At 33.8% G+C, this 17297-nt stretch overlaps 4 protein-coding genes across 4 annotated transcripts; 3 read left to right on the top strand and 1 right to left on the bottom strand.

Moving 5' to 3' along the window:
- Positions 1 to 1767: 1767 nt before the first annotated feature.
- Positions 1768 to 5168, bottom strand: LOC123207037 (glucan endo-1,3-beta-glucosidase 9). The gene is made up of 2 exons (XM_044624306.1): positions 4696 to 5168; positions 1768 to 3104 (listed from the first exon to the last, which is right to left on the bottom strand). Exons 1-2 carry the CDS (start codon positions 5043 to 5045, stop codon positions 2006 to 2008), a joined length of 1449 nt encoding a protein of 482 aa, XP_044480241.1. The 5' UTR covers positions 5046 to 5168; the 3' UTR covers positions 1768 to 2005.
- A 1920-nt stretch (positions 5169 to 7088) lies between these two features.
- LOC123204901 (mitochondrial import inner membrane translocase subunit TIM22-4-like) lies at positions 7089 to 9746 on the top strand. Its single transcript, XM_044621708.1, is given in 5 exon segments — positions 7089 to 7262; positions 7265 to 7330; positions 7594 to 7784; positions 7862 to 7934; positions 9348 to 9746. Coding segments are annotated over 5 exon segments (498 nt in total). The 5' UTR covers positions 7089 to 7165; the 3' UTR covers positions 9419 to 9746.
- A 743-nt stretch (positions 9747 to 10489) lies between these two features.
- LOC123197040 (phenylacetaldehyde reductase) lies at positions 10490 to 13129 on the top strand. The gene is made up of 6 exons (XM_044611224.1): positions 10490 to 10696; positions 10801 to 10973; positions 11061 to 11246; positions 11410 to 11572; positions 12175 to 12361; positions 12814 to 13129. The coding sequence occupies exons 1-6, from the start codon at positions 10576 to 10578 to the stop codon at positions 12956 to 12958; spliced, it is 975 nt and encodes a 324-aa protein (XP_044467159.1). The 5' UTR covers positions 10490 to 10575; the 3' UTR covers positions 12959 to 13129.
- Positions 13130 to 14190: 1061 nt separating this feature from the next.
- LOC123204563 (gamma-interferon-responsive lysosomal thiol protein-like) lies at positions 14191 to 16546 on the top strand. Its single transcript, XM_044621296.1, has 5 exons — positions 14191 to 14650; positions 14786 to 14851; positions 15064 to 15204; positions 15850 to 15942; positions 16174 to 16546. Exons 1-5 carry the CDS (start codon positions 14363 to 14365, stop codon positions 16384 to 16386), a joined length of 801 nt encoding a protein of 266 aa, XP_044477231.1. The 5' UTR covers positions 14191 to 14362; the 3' UTR covers positions 16387 to 16546.
- The last annotated feature ends 751 nt before the right edge of the window (positions 16547 to 17297 follow it).

The following is a 17297-nucleotide window of genomic DNA, read 5'->3' as shown; positions in this document are numbered from 1 at the left end:
TATATCAATGGTAAATTTGACGTTTGATTTTATGGATAGTTGGTCTTTTTTCATTGTCGGATCTATGATAGTGTATTGTTGTTGGATCCCATTTTCGTTAAATATTTGGATCTTGCTAAGTTATAGGATAATGATCTTTATAATTGTCTGTGTTTGGTTATCATTTACATGATTAAGAGTCTAATTTTGAGATTAAGATGAGATAAACATTATAAACTAGATTAAGCATCAATTTTTTTATGCAACGTTTAGCAATAAGGTGACTCACAAGTTTCATCATAAGTTAAGAATTTTACAAATCATAATTACTTTATTTAATCAATTAGACTTGTTATAATCCAAAAGGCCAAAACACTTATTTACTCCCAAGGTTTAGTTCATTTCTAAATTTCCATTTGCTAGGTTTTGAAAATCCAAATATCATGTGTCATCCTATTTCTATTAAATTTTGTTGTTAGTGTAAAAAATAAAAAGTTATTTAATGATTTTATTTTAAAAAAATTGTGCAAAATTCAATCAAAATCAAGTGAGAGATCTCGCTCAATTTTAACCGAATTTACATCAATGTGACACAATAGAGAGGAAGGCTAGTGTTGGTGACGAGAATAGGCCAAAGTTGCTTGATCACAGAGGTGAGCGCAATGAAACCGAAGAGAGGAAGAGACCCGTGATAACAACTAGAGGGAAAACATTGTGTCAAGAGTGTGCCAAATGAGAGAGAAATCATTGGAGATAAAAGTTGAGCTAGTGACGACTTAGTAAAGGAGGATGTTGGAGACAAAAGGAGAAAGGACATTAGAAACGATTTGAAAACTAAAGTTGAAAAAGGAGTGAAACTAAAATTTTTCAAAGGTTAGGAGGCAACTGCAAATGAAAAAAAGATGAAAGTTTGCAACCTTAGACTTGGGGAAGTCCATTTTTAAACCTGAAAAATATGAGATTAAGAGGCTAAAAAAAAAACCAAAACTTAAAGGTAATCATAAAATATAAAAACTGGGGAAAAAAGTTACTTTTTAAAACTAAATTATAAAGAAATTGTCAGTTTTTAGAATTACTATGGAAAATGTAATAAATTTTTATTTTTTAAATAAAATTATTAAATAACATTTTTATCTTTTATACTAATAGTAAAATTTAATAAAAGTTAGATAACGATAAAATATTTAAATTTTCAAAACTTAACTTATAAAAATTTAAGAATAGATTAAACTTTATTTGGGGATAAGTCTTTTGGCCAAATCCAAAAATAGGATAACAAATACATTAGGAAATTTCGTTGTTGCATACTCTTAAGATTATCCATTCAAATATACGAATTCCATAAACTACATAGTTAAGTTAATACATGTGTCTTAATAATTCAAAACCACCCATTACAGTAGAAATAATGTAATCTCAATTAGTTGAATTTGATTTAATAATTAGTTCGTTTAATTACCCATTTTTCATTGATTTAACTTAAGATAATTGATTGCATAATTCTAATAATTAAATGGATTAGTCTCTAAAAGATCAATATGGGGACCTTTTTTTATTGGTTTAACTTAAGATAACTGATTACATAATTTAGTACTTAAATTGGTTAGTCTCTAAGAGATCGATACAGGAACTTTGTTCATTGCATTACTTGATACATTTAGTATCCTTGTTAATTAATATAAATATAAGGTACATTGGAGAATCAATATTCATTGATTCAATTAACAGGTGTGACCAAATACTATAAATGCATGAGAATAGATTAACGTTACTGGGAAAAAAAAACCCTTCAACCAAGTACTCTTTCATTTCTGAACAGAAATAGTGACAATTGGGAATGATCCTAACCACAAAATTAAAACCTCTTAGTATCGTTGCCTAACTCTTTTCCAACTTCAAATCCACACAATGAAGTCTTTAATCAAGTTGAAGCCTTGTGGATAATAATTATCCATGAAGACAGAACTGAGGCTGATTAAGGGCTGCAAAATTGGCTGCATAAGCCTTTCTACTAAGTAAAACTGAGTTAAAAGGGCAAAGTATTGAGTGTTAGCAAAATCATGCACCAGAAAAGATAAGCTCCCTGAAGTGAAGAAGACTGAGAAGTGTGAAGTTCAACTGGAAATCTGCAATTATCCACTGATGGATCGACAGTGGTCATCAAACCTAACCCACCAAAATCACAGCTATTAGGTGTTTGATCGTGCAGCTGATAGTAGCTATTAAATGCATATGATATGTTTTGGGGCCAGCTGATTTTGTAGCAAGATCCACCAGGAGAGAGTGCAGAGCAATCGGCAGCAGAACATGCCTCCAAAGCCCTTGCTGTTGCATTAGACAAGTCCTTGTTACTGTTCGCAACACACCACCTGGAAGGAAGGTACTCAACATTTTGAGCATTCACAAGGTTTTTCGCATTCTGGCCAAAATTAATATGGTACTTGGCTTGACCATCAAAAGTGAACACACCCCAATGCCTCTCAAAATTTCCAGTGGCCATGCTTCTTTGATCCTCATCTAAAAGACTAAAAATGTATACTTCTAAAGGTGGATTTCGAGGTCTAAGTGGAGTCCCCACTTTGTTGTGAAGGTGATCCACCAAGCTTTTCATGAAGCTCTCTGCATTAGATGCAGTTGCATTTGCTGCTCCATCTGTCGGCCAACCAATCTGCCCTACAATGACATCCATTTCTGGAAAACCAATTGTTGATAAAGCAGTAACTAGGGTGTCATAGCTTAAGTCAAAGCTGTTTTTGTATGCTTTGTGGTTATCATGATGAGGGTTTGCAGTTCCTTTGAAGAGAGCAAAGTCAAGTGAAATATTCTTGTTTTGATGGAAACTTAAAAATGGTGAGATGTTCACAAAGAAAGGTGAGTGATGCTTGCTAAGAAATGTAAGGAGTTCGATCATGGTTTTGTTAAGTTCAGGCCTAAAGTGTCCTTTTGATGGCAGGCCAGTTTCTGACTGGAAAGAATCAAAGCTGCATGGAACCACCACTTTCACTTCACGAGTCAATTCTGCTCTGCTCAAGGCTGCTTGGATGTTCATGACTGCTCCAATAACAAAGGGATGAAATTGCTCACCATAGCTTACGAGAAATGGATCATCTCCAACGGCAACATACCTGTAAAGAGTCAAGTTAGAAGTCTGTCAAAAGTGAAGCAACACTCTGATGCAAAATAAGAATTTTCCTCTTGAAAATTTCACATTAAGAAAACAATCAATGTTAGTTACATTGTAGTGTCAAATAGAGTTTCTTCAAAAATACATTTCTTTATTATCCCTTAATTTGTAGTGTAAACTAAACCAGATCGCAGAGGTGGCCTCTTTCCACCCCTGAACTGTCCTCAGGCATAATGTTGTTTGATATAAGCTTATTTGAACTTTAAATCAAATATGGAAATATATTCCAATACTTCACTGAGATGAATGCAAGAAATGAGCACAAATGCAAGCTCTGTCATGGGACTTTACTCTCAAAGTGAAGCTGTCAGGACTTTGGTACAGTGTGATGAGGTGGAGGAGTCCAAGGGAGGAAAGGACATGTGGCCAGAATGGGGGAAAAGGCACAGAATGTGTGAAGAAAAACAAACGATATATTAAGAAGGGAAAGTGGAGCAGAAGAAAATTATTATTGTTTGTGGAAACTCTTGGGAGAGAGCTAACTCTCAAATCCAGCCTTGAGAGAGGTTTCCGGCACTCTCAAATTTGCCTGGATATTGTGTTTGTTGAATTATACTGAGTTGGTTAAGGTACGTAACAGAAGCACAAAAAAGTTGAACCCAAGCCTATTTATAACAATAGCAACAAGGGCTACGGAAATATAGGGCAACCTCCTGTAGTAATCGGAATGCAATTAATCCAAAGTTCATCTTACAAACATAAGCTTGTGTATGAGGAAAATAGCTTGAGCAGACCAACCTAGCCTCACAAAGGGGGCATTATACCCAGGCCTATAGAAACAGGTTTACATTTGTGGCATGTATAAAATAAGGATTGCAGCTCCTGAAGTTCCTAATATTGAACACTTTAGGCAGCTTCTGACAATTCTAAGCCACTTGAATGAAGCACATTAATTTGGTCTTTACAAAATATATCAACTCATGTGCCTGATCCTTAAGCAGAACCCTGATTCTATATTTTATTTACCTAAGAATTTGATTACAGCAGGGGAAGTAATACCTGATGTCATGCAATATGCATTAAATAAATTAATTTCCTCAGTCTAACTCTTAACACATTTAAGCTACATGAGAGTGCATCTTGTCTTCTCGTATTGCAGAAAATCGATACAGAAGAACAAATTGTTGAATTAATAAGATATTTGAGAGAATACTTTTGATCGTTAATGGTGAATAGCAAAACTCTTATTTATGCTCTGAATGTATTAAAACGAAGAGAAGTAAAATTCCAAATTGAGAAAATTAGATTCTATGTAGTCCTCTTTCTTAGCAGATCATTGCATTTCAATCAGGAAGTCAGCTAAGATAATGGCACAGTAAAGGTGCCCAAATTAAACCTGAAGTTAACAAACAAACAGATGCACTGCATTATTGTAAAGACCTTATCACACCATTTAAGTACCAGCACCCACATTTTAACCAAAACCCTATATATATATATATATATAGTCCAACAGTACTGTGGAATGACACAGACCAGCTAGAAATAAGTTAACAATATTTAAAAAAAAACATATCAGCAAAATAACGTACTCAATTTTCACTCTAGATCCACCGCCAGAAGAAATGTATCTGGTGACATTATCATGGACCCAACTCTCTGCAGCTTTTTTGGAAGAATTTAAGCTTTTGAGCATAGAATTGGGGATGGCTACAGTGACAGCAATGTTGGAGCCAGAGAGTGCTTGAAGAACAGGTGGGTCAGCATCAAAGAGCTTAACTTTGGTAACGTTATTAGACTTCAAGAGCTCCACCACCTTGGGCGGTGGGAGTGGGTGAGAGGCCGTGGTGCCCCAGTTCACACCAATGGCTAGACTCAATGAGCCCTTTGAGGTTAAAATCATGAGGAGAAAAAAGATGAATAGACTCAGATTTGGAGGCATTTTAGTGAGCAGAGAGTGTGGTTTTTCGTTCTTGGAGACTCAGAAAGGAGGGCTTCTGGGAGCTGGTGGCAAACATGAAGACGGTTTACCCTGTGCGGCTATTGGCATTTTTGTCGTTCAGAGGCAGACAGAAATACTGTCGACTCTTAAAACTACTAAAATAGTGTGCAATTATTTTATAATTATAAAATATTTACATGATATTTGAAGTACATCTAGTCAATTAATTTCTAAAGTGATTTAAATAGTAAAAACTATTCGACAATTTTTTTAATAAACAAATTTTATTAATTTATTTGTATAATTTATGTGATAATATATGATTAAAATATTTAAAAATAAAAAAAATTATATCTCTTAATTATATTTATATCATTTGATTGTATAAATAAGTTACTAAATTTATTTACATACATAATTTTTTTTAAAAAACATAAAAAAGGGTGATAATTTTTTTATTATGTTAAATAAAAGAGACTTTTGAACAGGATGACTTTGGTGATAATATATGACTAAGTTTCTTCATATTTTTGTTCTTTCGCTTATGTAGGTGTTTAACGCATCAAGAAAATTCATCAAGGTACCTTTTCTTTCCTCTTCGGTTGTGTGATCATCAATCACTAAAGGAGAGGGCCAACCATCCTCGAAAATGAACAAGAGTGATGGATTTCTTGCCCATTTTCGATTAAAAAATGAGTATAAACACATCCGAATCATTCCCTTGGAGAGAGAGGGTGTTGACAAGATAAAAGTTACAATACCGAAGTGAATTATAAAAAAGAACAATCATTAAAAAATAAAATATAATTATAGGGATGTAACTATAATTTTTTAAAAGATAAAGGACAATTGTATCAAGTTAAAAAAATAAAACCGTAATAAAAGGAAGTTAAGTTTTCAAAACTAAACTTTTGAGAAATAGTATGTTTTAAAAAATGTATACCTTTATAACTAACAAATTAACAAATTTTCTTCACAAAAACAATTAATAAATGAAATTTTGAATTTTTCAAAGTTAATGTATAAGTTTGTGAATAAACTAAATTTTGGGTGGAAATAAGTCCTTTGGTCTTTTTTTAAAATATATGGATTGAAAATAATGATATTCTTGTTTTAAAAAATAATAAATAAGGATATAATTATAATAAAATAAAAATTATTTTATTAATATTTTAATACATAAGATAGAAATAGTAATCATATTATCTTTATATTATTTGTCACATAACAATTCTCAATAGAAAATTCTCAAAATATTTTTTATCTAATAAAACAAACAAAACAACGTTATTAATAAAAGATAAATTATTAAAATAATTTTTAAATACCCAACCCAAATGCTCCCTAAGAAGAGTGGAAAATAGGGGATGATTTTGGATTAATTCGATTGTGTTAGATCAACTTGAACATAGTTTAAATTGGTTTAAAATTTGAAGATTTCAATACGATTTTAATTCAAATTAAGTTAAAGTTGAGAGTTTTGAGCTAAAATTCAAATTGACATGATACGATATAACTTAATAATGCAAATTATTAGGTTTAAATGTTAATGTCAGAACACTCTGAAAACAAGTAGTTCGTTGGTTTATGCTTTATACACCAACTCATAGGTTCAATGCATTATACTATTCGCTTAATTATAAATGTGTCATTTTTGGTAACTAATTATTTATTTAAATAAGTTATCTTACCGATAGATCATATAAATAGTTAAAGCTTATTTTTTCTTTAACGAAAAACTCTTACTTAAAGAGAGATTTCGGATCTAATAATTAAATTAGATTCACTTTACCAAACAAGTAAATAATTTAATTATAAGATTCTAACAAATTTTGAATTCTTACACTTGTGTTTGATCACCCTAGTTTTGCCACTCAAAACAAGCGTTAAACCAAAAACTCAGTCACTTTTTCTTTTACTTGTAAGACAGGATTCAAAACAATAGCCCATTTAATTACGATTCTACGATTTTTACAGACTTCCGTGGGACCGGGTCGAGGTAAAACCTCAAAACCCAAAAACCTTTTGCTTGTTATAAGTATAATATTGTGATTTATACGGCGGTTCTGATTACTTGAAATTACTCATCTTTCAGCATTTCTTTCTTCTTGCATCAAAAGATGACTTCTTCACATCCTGATGCTGAATCTAAAAACGCTTCCTCGGTTTCACAAGAGCCAGAAAAGCCTCGATATGAACCTATTAGAATGCCCACTGTGGAGAGCTTCGCGCGCAAGAGGTTTGGAATAACTGCGCTGTCCGTAGTGTCGTCAGTGGAGTCATGGGTGAGAAGCCCTTATTTATTTATTTGATATATGTAGCTTTTCCTTTTCTAATTTGTATTCATTATTTATCACCAGTTGTTTCTTGGTCTGAAGCAGCACTATTGATTTGAAGTAAAAGGAAAAACACTTGAATTTTAGTTAGCTAGGTTGAGCAATTATTCTGAGTATATTTTAAGGTTTGAAGGTTAGTGTGCATGGTTTTGGGGATTCGGAGGATAACTATTTGATGGGTTTGTTTGTTTTTGTGTTGTGGAATATTGTAGGAGGTGGGCTCGGGTTGGCCATGGGTCTGTTTTTAGGTGCATTAGATAATCCAATAATGCAAGAAGAAATGACTGGAAGGCAGCAATTTATGTACACTTTGAAGCAAATGGGGCGAAGAAGCTGGAGTTCAGCCAAAGCATTTGCAGTCATGGGCTTGGTGTTCTCAGCTGCTGAGTGTGTTGTTGAGAAGGTAACATGGATTTTGATATATGCTTTTTGAGTTAATATATTTGCTTAGGAACTAATTTAGAATTATTTCATTTAAAGGCACGGGCAAAACACGACACCACCAATACTGTTGTTGCTGGGTGTGTGACTGGAGGTACGATGTCGGCAAAAGGTAGTGTTTCATTGTCGTCGTTTGATATCCTACATGGTACATGGAATATGTATGAGCTTAAGAAAAGCAGTCAATTATGGACTTCACTCTCTGAAAAAGACTCATAATATGTTCCCTACCAAAAATTTTAATCGAGATGATCAGGCTGTTTCTTTTTTCTTTTGCTATCAAATTTGGTGTTCAGGAATACCAGCATATGTCCACAAATCATCTACATAGTTAACTTTAGAAATATATTTGTCTATCGTAATTATGTTATATATTGAAACAACTAAACATGATAGTCAAGTGCATTGTAGTATCCATATAGAGTTCAATAAGTTTGGAAGCTGGACATCACTGCTACTTTCTTCAGTATCTTCCTAAAAAGTTATCTCATACGATTTTCTGAATACCTGAGCTACAAAGTTGTGATATTCATTGCGGACTTGAAATTTATGATAGGCATTAAATTATGCGTTATTAATTCGAATGGAGACAACAAACCTTAAATGATATAGCCAGTATTTCGTTGTGGCTTTTTCATATTCTGCACTGAATGCCAATAGAACTGCTAGAAGATTGTGATCTTTTCGTTGATTTTAGCAAACTGTTATTCCTCTTCCCCCTTTTTGTCCAATTTAGTGAAGTACTTGGCAACGTGAATATGGATGGTGCCCTCCTCAATGGTTTTACTTGCCTATATCATTTTGCTAGTCAACTGGGATGCTGTATCATTTGTTGATGGAAAATGAACAGCAAGGGTTATTTGTAAGGTGTTCTTATTTTTAAGTCTGAAACCAGGTGCTTGTATAATAATGGTTATTGGCACCATTTCTCAGTTTGACTAATTTGTGAACCCTGATCCCTTACCTGGAAACACTGGTGTTAATTATGTTTGGCATAGTTTATCTCTTGCATGGGGAGAGTCAAAGCTTATAATAATGAACCTAAGTCTTTTATATGGTTGTCAAATACATAAAAAGAGGGGAATGCTCTTTTTCTGTAGTTTCAAGTGCTTGTCACCTTGCTTAGAGAATTATTTCCTATGACATCTGCGCCATTCTGTTTGATATCCTGCAGAATATGCTGGTCTGAAATGGTGCTCTTGTATAAGAGTGAGAATATAGTAAGTTTGGGTTTGGTTGCGCAGAAAGGTTATCCTTTTTTTTTTCATCAAGGGCAATATTTTTCCAGCATGGTTTTCAAGTTTTTGTTTGTTTGGACTCCTGTCAAGATATTTTAATTCATAAAATTAATAAATATGGTGGATATAGCCTCTTGAACATCCAACTAGATAACAAGGAGCTTTTTGTTGTATGCTTCACTTAAAGTGTTTGATTTGGTCCTCAACCTTGTTATTTGATTTAAGGTTTCTCTCTTTACTCTGTAAACAGCCTTATTTATCTTACACCTGCTGTTCTTCTCATCTAGGTGGGGCAAAAGCTGCATGTGTTGGCTGCGCTGGTTTTGCGGCATTTTCGGTTGTGATAGAGAAGTTTTAGATAGAAATACTTGACTGGATGATGTACTATGCACCAATTTTGCGAAGCATCCGTTTATCAAGGCTTCAGATATTATCAGCAATTGTTAGCATGGAAGATTTACAGTTTCCCTTTCATTATTTACAAACCTTATATAATAACTTCCCTCCAGAATCTGATAATAACGGGATGTATAATTGAAACCATAGCTTATTGGTCTTGTACCATTTCATTCTTTTTCCATTTCAGTTTCAGTAGTCAATATATTCTTGATATGTCAGGATAGACACCATATATGAATTATACATTCTTCAACTAAATTAAGCTGGATTTTTTATTGGTTACTTTACATATTGCATGTACCGAAAGACTGTAATTTTTTTTTTGGGTAATGAGAACCTTTTTTGAGTCAGACTGTTCATTCGATGTTGAATTGATGATATCAAATAAATAAATTCATAGGTATATTGATAGGTTTGTTCAATTTTAATATGTTTTGGATGAGTTTTGAACTCATGCTCTTGCATTGTTAAAGGAGTATTTTATCAGTTTGCCTGGCAACATGGTATTATTCTGAAGTTTGATAATATTAGTATTAATGAAGATAAGTTAAAATTATTTTTACAGAGATTCTTGCACAGGCAAAACTCATGTATTCTTTTTTTAAATTATTTCACAAATTTTATTAACATTTGAGATTTTTTTGGTTCAATGTTACCAACCCATTTTTACAATGGGATCTTGTATAAAGTTATTTTATAAAGGTATTTACAGAGATTTAAACTTTTATATTTTTTTTTAAGTTTTAATATTTTACCAGTTTTGTTAGTGTTTAGAGTTTTCTCACTTTAATGTTGCCAATCCTTTTTTACAATAGTGAATCTTGTTTAGGTATCATTTGTTGAAATTTGGCATTTAAATGGCAAATAATAAGGTTGTTATACACCCTAATCATAGTTTTAAAAAATTCTCACTACTTGTTAACTGGTAAGTGAGTTGGTTTTGTTAGAAAAATTAAAGTTTGTATCCTTTTTTGAAGTCTTAAAAATAATTGTACCGAACTGAAATATTTCTCCAAAGACAAACAGCCGGTTTACGCTAAGTTATGCTCATCACTAGGGATCGCAGAACCGAGGCATTTGAAGTTGACGAAGTGAATTGTACAAACTCACTGGAAAATGTCCAACAAGGAGAGTGAAGTAGTTTGTGTGACCGGAGGCAGCGGCTGCATTGGCTCCTGGCTAGTGCGCCTCCTTCTTGACCGCCGTTATGTCGTCCACGCCACCGTCAGAAATATCAGTTACTCTCTCGTCCTTCTGTCTCTTCACTTTTGTATATTTATTTTCCCAAATTAGACGGTTAATTATCTGTAATTTCTTCTTTTTCTGTTATTATGGTTACAGACGATGAAAAAGAAACTGAGCATCTAAAAGCCTTGGAAGGAGCTGGCACGCGGCTTCGTCTCTTCCAGATCGATCTTCTTGACTATGACTCAATCGTCGCCGCAGTTAACGGTTGTGTTGGTGTCTTCCACCTCGCTTCTCCCTGCATCGTTGATCAAGTCCTAGATCCTGAGGTCCTCCTTACACAACGACTCTATGTTTTATCATGTTATACTTTTTCAACCCTAAACTGAATTTTCTTTTGTGAGCTTGAGGTGCAGAAAGAACTTTTGGATCCTGCAATTAAAGGAACAGTGAATGTACTCACGGCAGCCAAGGCGGTGGGAGTCAAGCGCGTGGTGGTTACTTCATCGATTTCAGCTATCACGCCAAGTCCTAAATGGCCAGCTGATACAGTAAAGGCGGAAGATTGTTGGACAGATGTTGAGTACTGTAAGCTCAAAGAAGTAAGTAGCAGCGTTTGTTTTGTATACTACGGATTATAATGCATTTTTACAAATATTTTGCTAACTCAATTAATGATGTGGTGATAAAAGAATAGCTTGTTCATGAAACATTACTTGGTAGGACATTTTTGAAAATACGAATTTTTTTGTTGTTGTGTTTTAGTTGTGGTATCCGCTTTCAAAAACATTAGCTGAGAAAGCGGCATGGGATTTTGCAAAAGAGAATGGGTTAGATGTTGTGGTCGTGAATCCTGGAACTGTGATGGGCCCTGTTATTCCACCCACACTTAATGCTAGTATGATCATGCTTGTACGCCTTCTCCAGGGTAATGCTCTTTACTTCTAACACGTAGGTTTTAGTGGAGTGTGGTTTTAGTGGAGTGTACTTGACAATGTGTATAATTTTCCAATTGATACAGTTGAGATCTTTTGTTTGTGTTTCTTGTGGGTTCAATGAATTTAATAATTCGAAACAAAATGAAACTTTGGACTACTATGGTTTTTGCATGCTCACGTAAATTGAAAAAGTTATTTGTTTCTGTTTATCTGACATTTGACACTTATTTAATGATTGTGGCTCAATGAAACAGTTCAGTAGCAATTAAAAGTGTGGCTGTGGGTAGTTAGAGAGGATCAAATTATTTAAAATTACTCTTCTTTCAGTATGTTTTTAATAAGGAAAAAATGCACTGTATGCATTAATATATGTTCTCAAGTTCATATGTTCATAAAGTCAATATTTAAGTTGTTAAAGATAGTTGTATGGATAGAGAGGTATCTTAGACTTTGCGATTGACCATTGATCTGATTCAAGTTAATTTGATTTAATCTCTTCTATTCTTAGAATGAGATTTCTCATATTCAGGTGAGTTTTAGGTCCTTAAGTTCTCTTTTTGGAGCTAAGAGAAACCAGTTTGTCCATCTTTAGGTTGCACTGAGACATACGAGAACTTTTTCATGGGATCAGTTCACTTTAAAGATGTCGCCTTGGCACATATTTTGGTTTATGAGAACCCATCAGCATCTGGAAGGCACTTGTGTGTTGAAGCTATATCTCATTATGGAGACTTTGTGGCCAAGGTTGCAGAGCTTTATCCTGAGTATAATGTGCCCAGGTAACAAGTCTTACTTCCTACATTGAATGGGCAGAGGTGCAACAAGATAATGCTCATCTATTACTTCTGGAACTTTGATGTTATGTGACATAAAAAAGGGTCAGATTTTTGAGACTGACGATCATATGGCATATATATGCCAGACATTCATGTATCTCACATCATGATGCTGAGTCAGACATGTAACAATTTTCTGTTCCCTGCATATTCCTTTTTTAACAAACTAAGGAGAAGACAAATTTTGCAACATTTGGCTCTATCAATCACCAAATAGAGCATTTTTAGTTCTTTAGTCTTTATCAGCTGTTTGCCATATGAATTTTCACGTGCTCTCTCAAATACCCATTTCAGTCCTATCACTTATGAGTATAATCTCATACCTCTACTATAACTATATGTTGATTTGACAAATCATATGCTGCTAAATTATAGTTGCCTGGATTTCCTTATAGTTTGCCAAAGGATACCCAACCAGGCTTGTTGAGAACCAAGGATGGAGCAAAAAAGCTGATCGACTTGGGTATGCAATTCATTCCCATGGAGCAAATTATCACAGATGCTGTTGAGAGTTTAAAGAGCAAGGGATTTATATCTTAAATGAAGTTACCCTATCGCAGTGTATAATATATGTATCTTTCCTGAAGTGATGAGTGGTGAGGGCATGTATGAATAATTTTTGTTACTGTTTTATGGCTCTGTAACTTGTAACTGCTATCTTATTGTACTAAAAGTTAAACAGTCATTATGAGGAACATATTTTAGTAGTTACCAACCTTGTATTATAGAGATTTTGTATTGTTAATTGTTAATAATTCTTCATGGAGCAGATATTATTGGCATCCTGACGAATTATTTAATCATGTGAGGACAATCTCCCCAAGGTCCATGGCAGAAGCATGGAAGGTATATCAAAGGGTAATAGCATATTTTATATACAGCTTGGATGACATTGCTCATTTTACATTCAAATCAAAGTCTAACTAATAAAATCCTCTCCCTTCTTATGCACCTGTTCTTGATCAACGATTCTCTGTTACCAGCTAATTCCAGAGTAGTTTTATCGAATCCCCAGAATGGAAAAGGGGCTCTGGAACTATTTTACGAACCCTTTGTCCATTCTGCTCAAATTTCATAGTCAATTATCTCAATAAGCTCTTCCAGGACGGACTCACCTCTCTCGGTGATCTAAAGCTTATCCATGCAGCAATGCCAAGATTGGATTCAAGCATTTTAAATCTGATATTTCAAGATTAAACTTTGATTAGTATGATGTAATAATGGTAAGTTTTGCCTTTGGAATTTCACCTGCTTGATCTCTTTCCAGAATTTTTTAACAATCTGGTAAGCTCTAATTTAATACAAACTAATTGCGAGTATTCACAAAATCAAACAGCTATTGTAATTTAATCTTTTGCCACATCAATTATTTGCATTTCACCACATAAAATTTTCTGGTGATTCATAAATCTATTACCATTTTTATCATGAGTAATGATATATGTATATGTTTTTTTATACAATTTGTATATACAGATTATATGTCATTATGTGATTAGATATTTTTTAATATTTAATTTACAATCATCTAATTATATAATGATATATTAACTATCTACTAAATCATATGCAAAAAATATATATACTCATAATTTTATTAATTTTATCGTCAACTATCATGTCAATCTCATGTTAGTTTCAGTTTTTTTCTTCCAACCAAACTTTTTGTTTTAATTTTCAATTTACAATTTTTTTCATTTTGATCAAATTATTATAAATAACCAATAATAAACGATTGATTATTTATTAGAAACAGAAAAGAGGAGCAGATTCCTGAATTATCATAGTATTCTACCACTCTGAGAACTGAATTCATCTGTGTCAACTTCACGGGCAACGTTGTAATAACAAAAATTCTCTATCATTTTTAACTAAAAAGAGGACCAAAAAAAAAAAAAAAAAAGAATCAAAATTTCAGCCTTCAGGTTTTAATTTTATCCATCCATGGCTTGTCCTCCGAAAAAACCCTTATCTCTCGTCTTTTGCGTGGTCTTGTTGAGCTGCTTCTTCTCTGGTTCTGTCTTAGCTTCTGAAACTTCCCCTTCGGATACCAACAAAGTCGAATTGGGTCTCTACTACGAGTCATTATGTCCGTACAGTGCCAATTTTATTGTCAATTATTTAGTTAAGGTCTTTGAAGATGATGATCTCCTCTCCATCGTTGATCTCCATCTTTATCCCTGGGGTAATGCCAGAATCAGAAACGGCACCAAAGCCACCTTCGATTGCCAGGTCCCGCTATTTTATCATCAATCTCAACTGGGTTTCGTTTTCTTTCCCAGAGAATGAAATTAGAAGAGGGTTTTAATTTGAGTAAAAAGTTATAATTTTTATTGGCAATTGAATTTTGTTTTGATGTTATTGCAGCACGGTCCATCTGAATGCTTGTTGAACACTGTGGAAGCTTGTGCTATTGATATCTGGCCTGAAGTGGTAAGCCGTTGTTTTCGATGTAAAATGAGCGTATGACACTTTATGATAATTTGTAGATAATCCAGTGTAGATTCAAAGTCAATTGTAATTTTTAGACAGAAAGCTTTGATGGGTTGCAGTCTTCCCTAGGATTGTTAGAATGATGAAAGTGAATTTATTTGCCTTTCTTTGATATGGCAAGTCTATGTTAACTACATAGTGTTGTGATGCAGAACGAACATTTTCAGTTCATCTACTGTGTTGAAACGTTGGTATATGAGCACAAGTACCCCGAATGGGAAACATGCTTTGGGAAACTGGGATTGGATCCGAAAGCCATCTCTGATTGTTATACCAGTGGAACTGGGACAGAGGTTAGTTCTGTTCTTTTTCAATGTTCATTCAAGTTGTGAGTGAATTGTATTGGTTAGTTGGTCTAGTCATCAAGATTTGTTTTGTATAGTATATTAAGCTACAGCAGCTTGTGGCATATACACTGTTTCAAGGATATGAATACTGTATAATCTTTGCTTTTGATTTAAACTAGGAGACCATTTTCTGCACTTATCTATTACCAGAGTGCAGGGGAGTTTGCAGCTGTTTCAGTGATTAATTTTTAGTTTCTTTGTCTCAGCAGTCCCTCAAAGTAAAAATATGAAACTGTGGCCTGATAGTGGATTCCACAGCGAGGTCTGTGGAAGTAATGAAATAGTAGTTGGAGAAAATAGTTCCTGGGTACCTTTGAAATTCGTTTAAACTGATATTGTCTTCTGCGAGGAAATGCCATTAATAGCTATCAAAAATTGCCTAACTGACCTTTTCAGGCCTACTATTATTTCTTGACTTTCCATTGATTGGTTGATTGTTAATGGTTTTGTTGCCTTCATTGTAATCATCTATTTTTCTATTGATCTAATATCATACTGGGTAGCTTCTTTGATTTATTTTTACTTTCATTTTGCTCTGCTGCTGACATTTAGTTCGTCTAAGCCCAAATTTCTCCTCCATGTATGATGCAGCTTGAGTTACAATATGCAGCTGAAACCAATTCCCTTGAGCCTCCTCATCAATATGTACCCTGGGTAGTTGTGGATGGACAGCCACTTTATGAGGTAATTTGCTTCTTTCACTTTCTCATGGTTCTAATGTAATGTATTCAGTTCTTGATTTACTATTTTCCTCATGAATATTTCTCCTGAATGTCGCACAATTTTATTGCTGTTTGTAATGTAGAAGATTACCTTAAACTCCCTGATGTTTTGGCATTAGGACTGCATGATTGATAGGTAAAGTCCAGGGGTTGCAAGAACCTTCAATAAATGACGTTCTTTCTCTTGCTGCAGGACTATGAGAACTTTATAACTTACATCTGCAAGGCATATAATGGCACTGCTCTACCTAAGGCTTGCAGCAATATAACCCTTAATACAATCCACAAGGAGAAGGCAGAGCCTACAGGCCCCGTTTGTTATAAGGAGACAACAACATGGTCCACTCAAATTAGATCGGCGATAACATCATGGATGCGTAAGGTGAACATGGCAGTTTCAATGTAGATGTCTCTGTAGATAAAAACAGTCAGCTTTGTTTCTTGACATGTTGGGTACTTGTAAGCTCCTTGTCAAATGGCAGTCCCCAATAAGATTTCATGACTAACTCATATGTTGTTACTTAAACAACGCCTGAATCATAACTGAAGTTTCACTTCTTAGTTAACTTATTTGTGTCTTGGATATATATTGAATGATACAAAGTGTGGTGTGGCAGAAAGTTTCCCCCTTATAATGTGCCGGCTGCCTCTCCAAAGTCTGGTTCCAAAGTAATAACAGTGACCAACATCTTTGAATTACTCTTAAATTGTAGAGCTAAGGCAGTGGCATGCAATTTACCTTTTGAACCCTACCAAATACAATATTTTTCATCTCTGGCATAATTACACAAAATGAGGAAGAATAGTTCTCTTTTTATGTCACTGCGTTTCTCTTATCTCTGGTCCTCAAGAATTTGAGATCAACTTTCAGGCTCTCAAACTTACCATCTGGGCTTGAATTGGATCCTGGTGGGCCGTTAACTGATAGCCTTTTTTGAGCCCTGGGCTAATAATATGTAAGCTATACACGGGCTGGATCAAAGAGAGTGCAGTTGATTTGTAAAATTGTAATATTATTAAAAAATTTTATTTGTATATTAATATTTTTAATAAAACCAGATGTCCCCATTTTGGGTAGACATAATATTGCTCTAATATTTTTAATATTCAAAACAATAAAACTATGATTACTCATGTTAAGCATACACACAAGCACATATCTGATGTATATTATAAAGTAATTTAATTATTTTAAATTAAAGATAAAATAATCGATCATATAATAATATATTATATATTAAAAAATTTATATATATAACATTACCTATTCAAAATTATTTCGGATTAAAACCAATAAATTTCTTCACATATTTAGTT

The sequence above is a fragment of the Mangifera indica genome, chromosome 2, assembly GCF_011075055.1.
Source record: "Mangifera indica cultivar Alphonso chromosome 2, CATAS_Mindica_2.1, whole genome shotgun sequence".
NCBI lineage: Eukaryota > Viridiplantae > Streptophyta > Magnoliopsida > Sapindales > Anacardiaceae > Mangifera > Mangifera indica.
The sequence above is the reverse complement of the archived record's forward strand: the minus strand, read 5'-3'. Positions and strand labels throughout refer to the sequence as shown.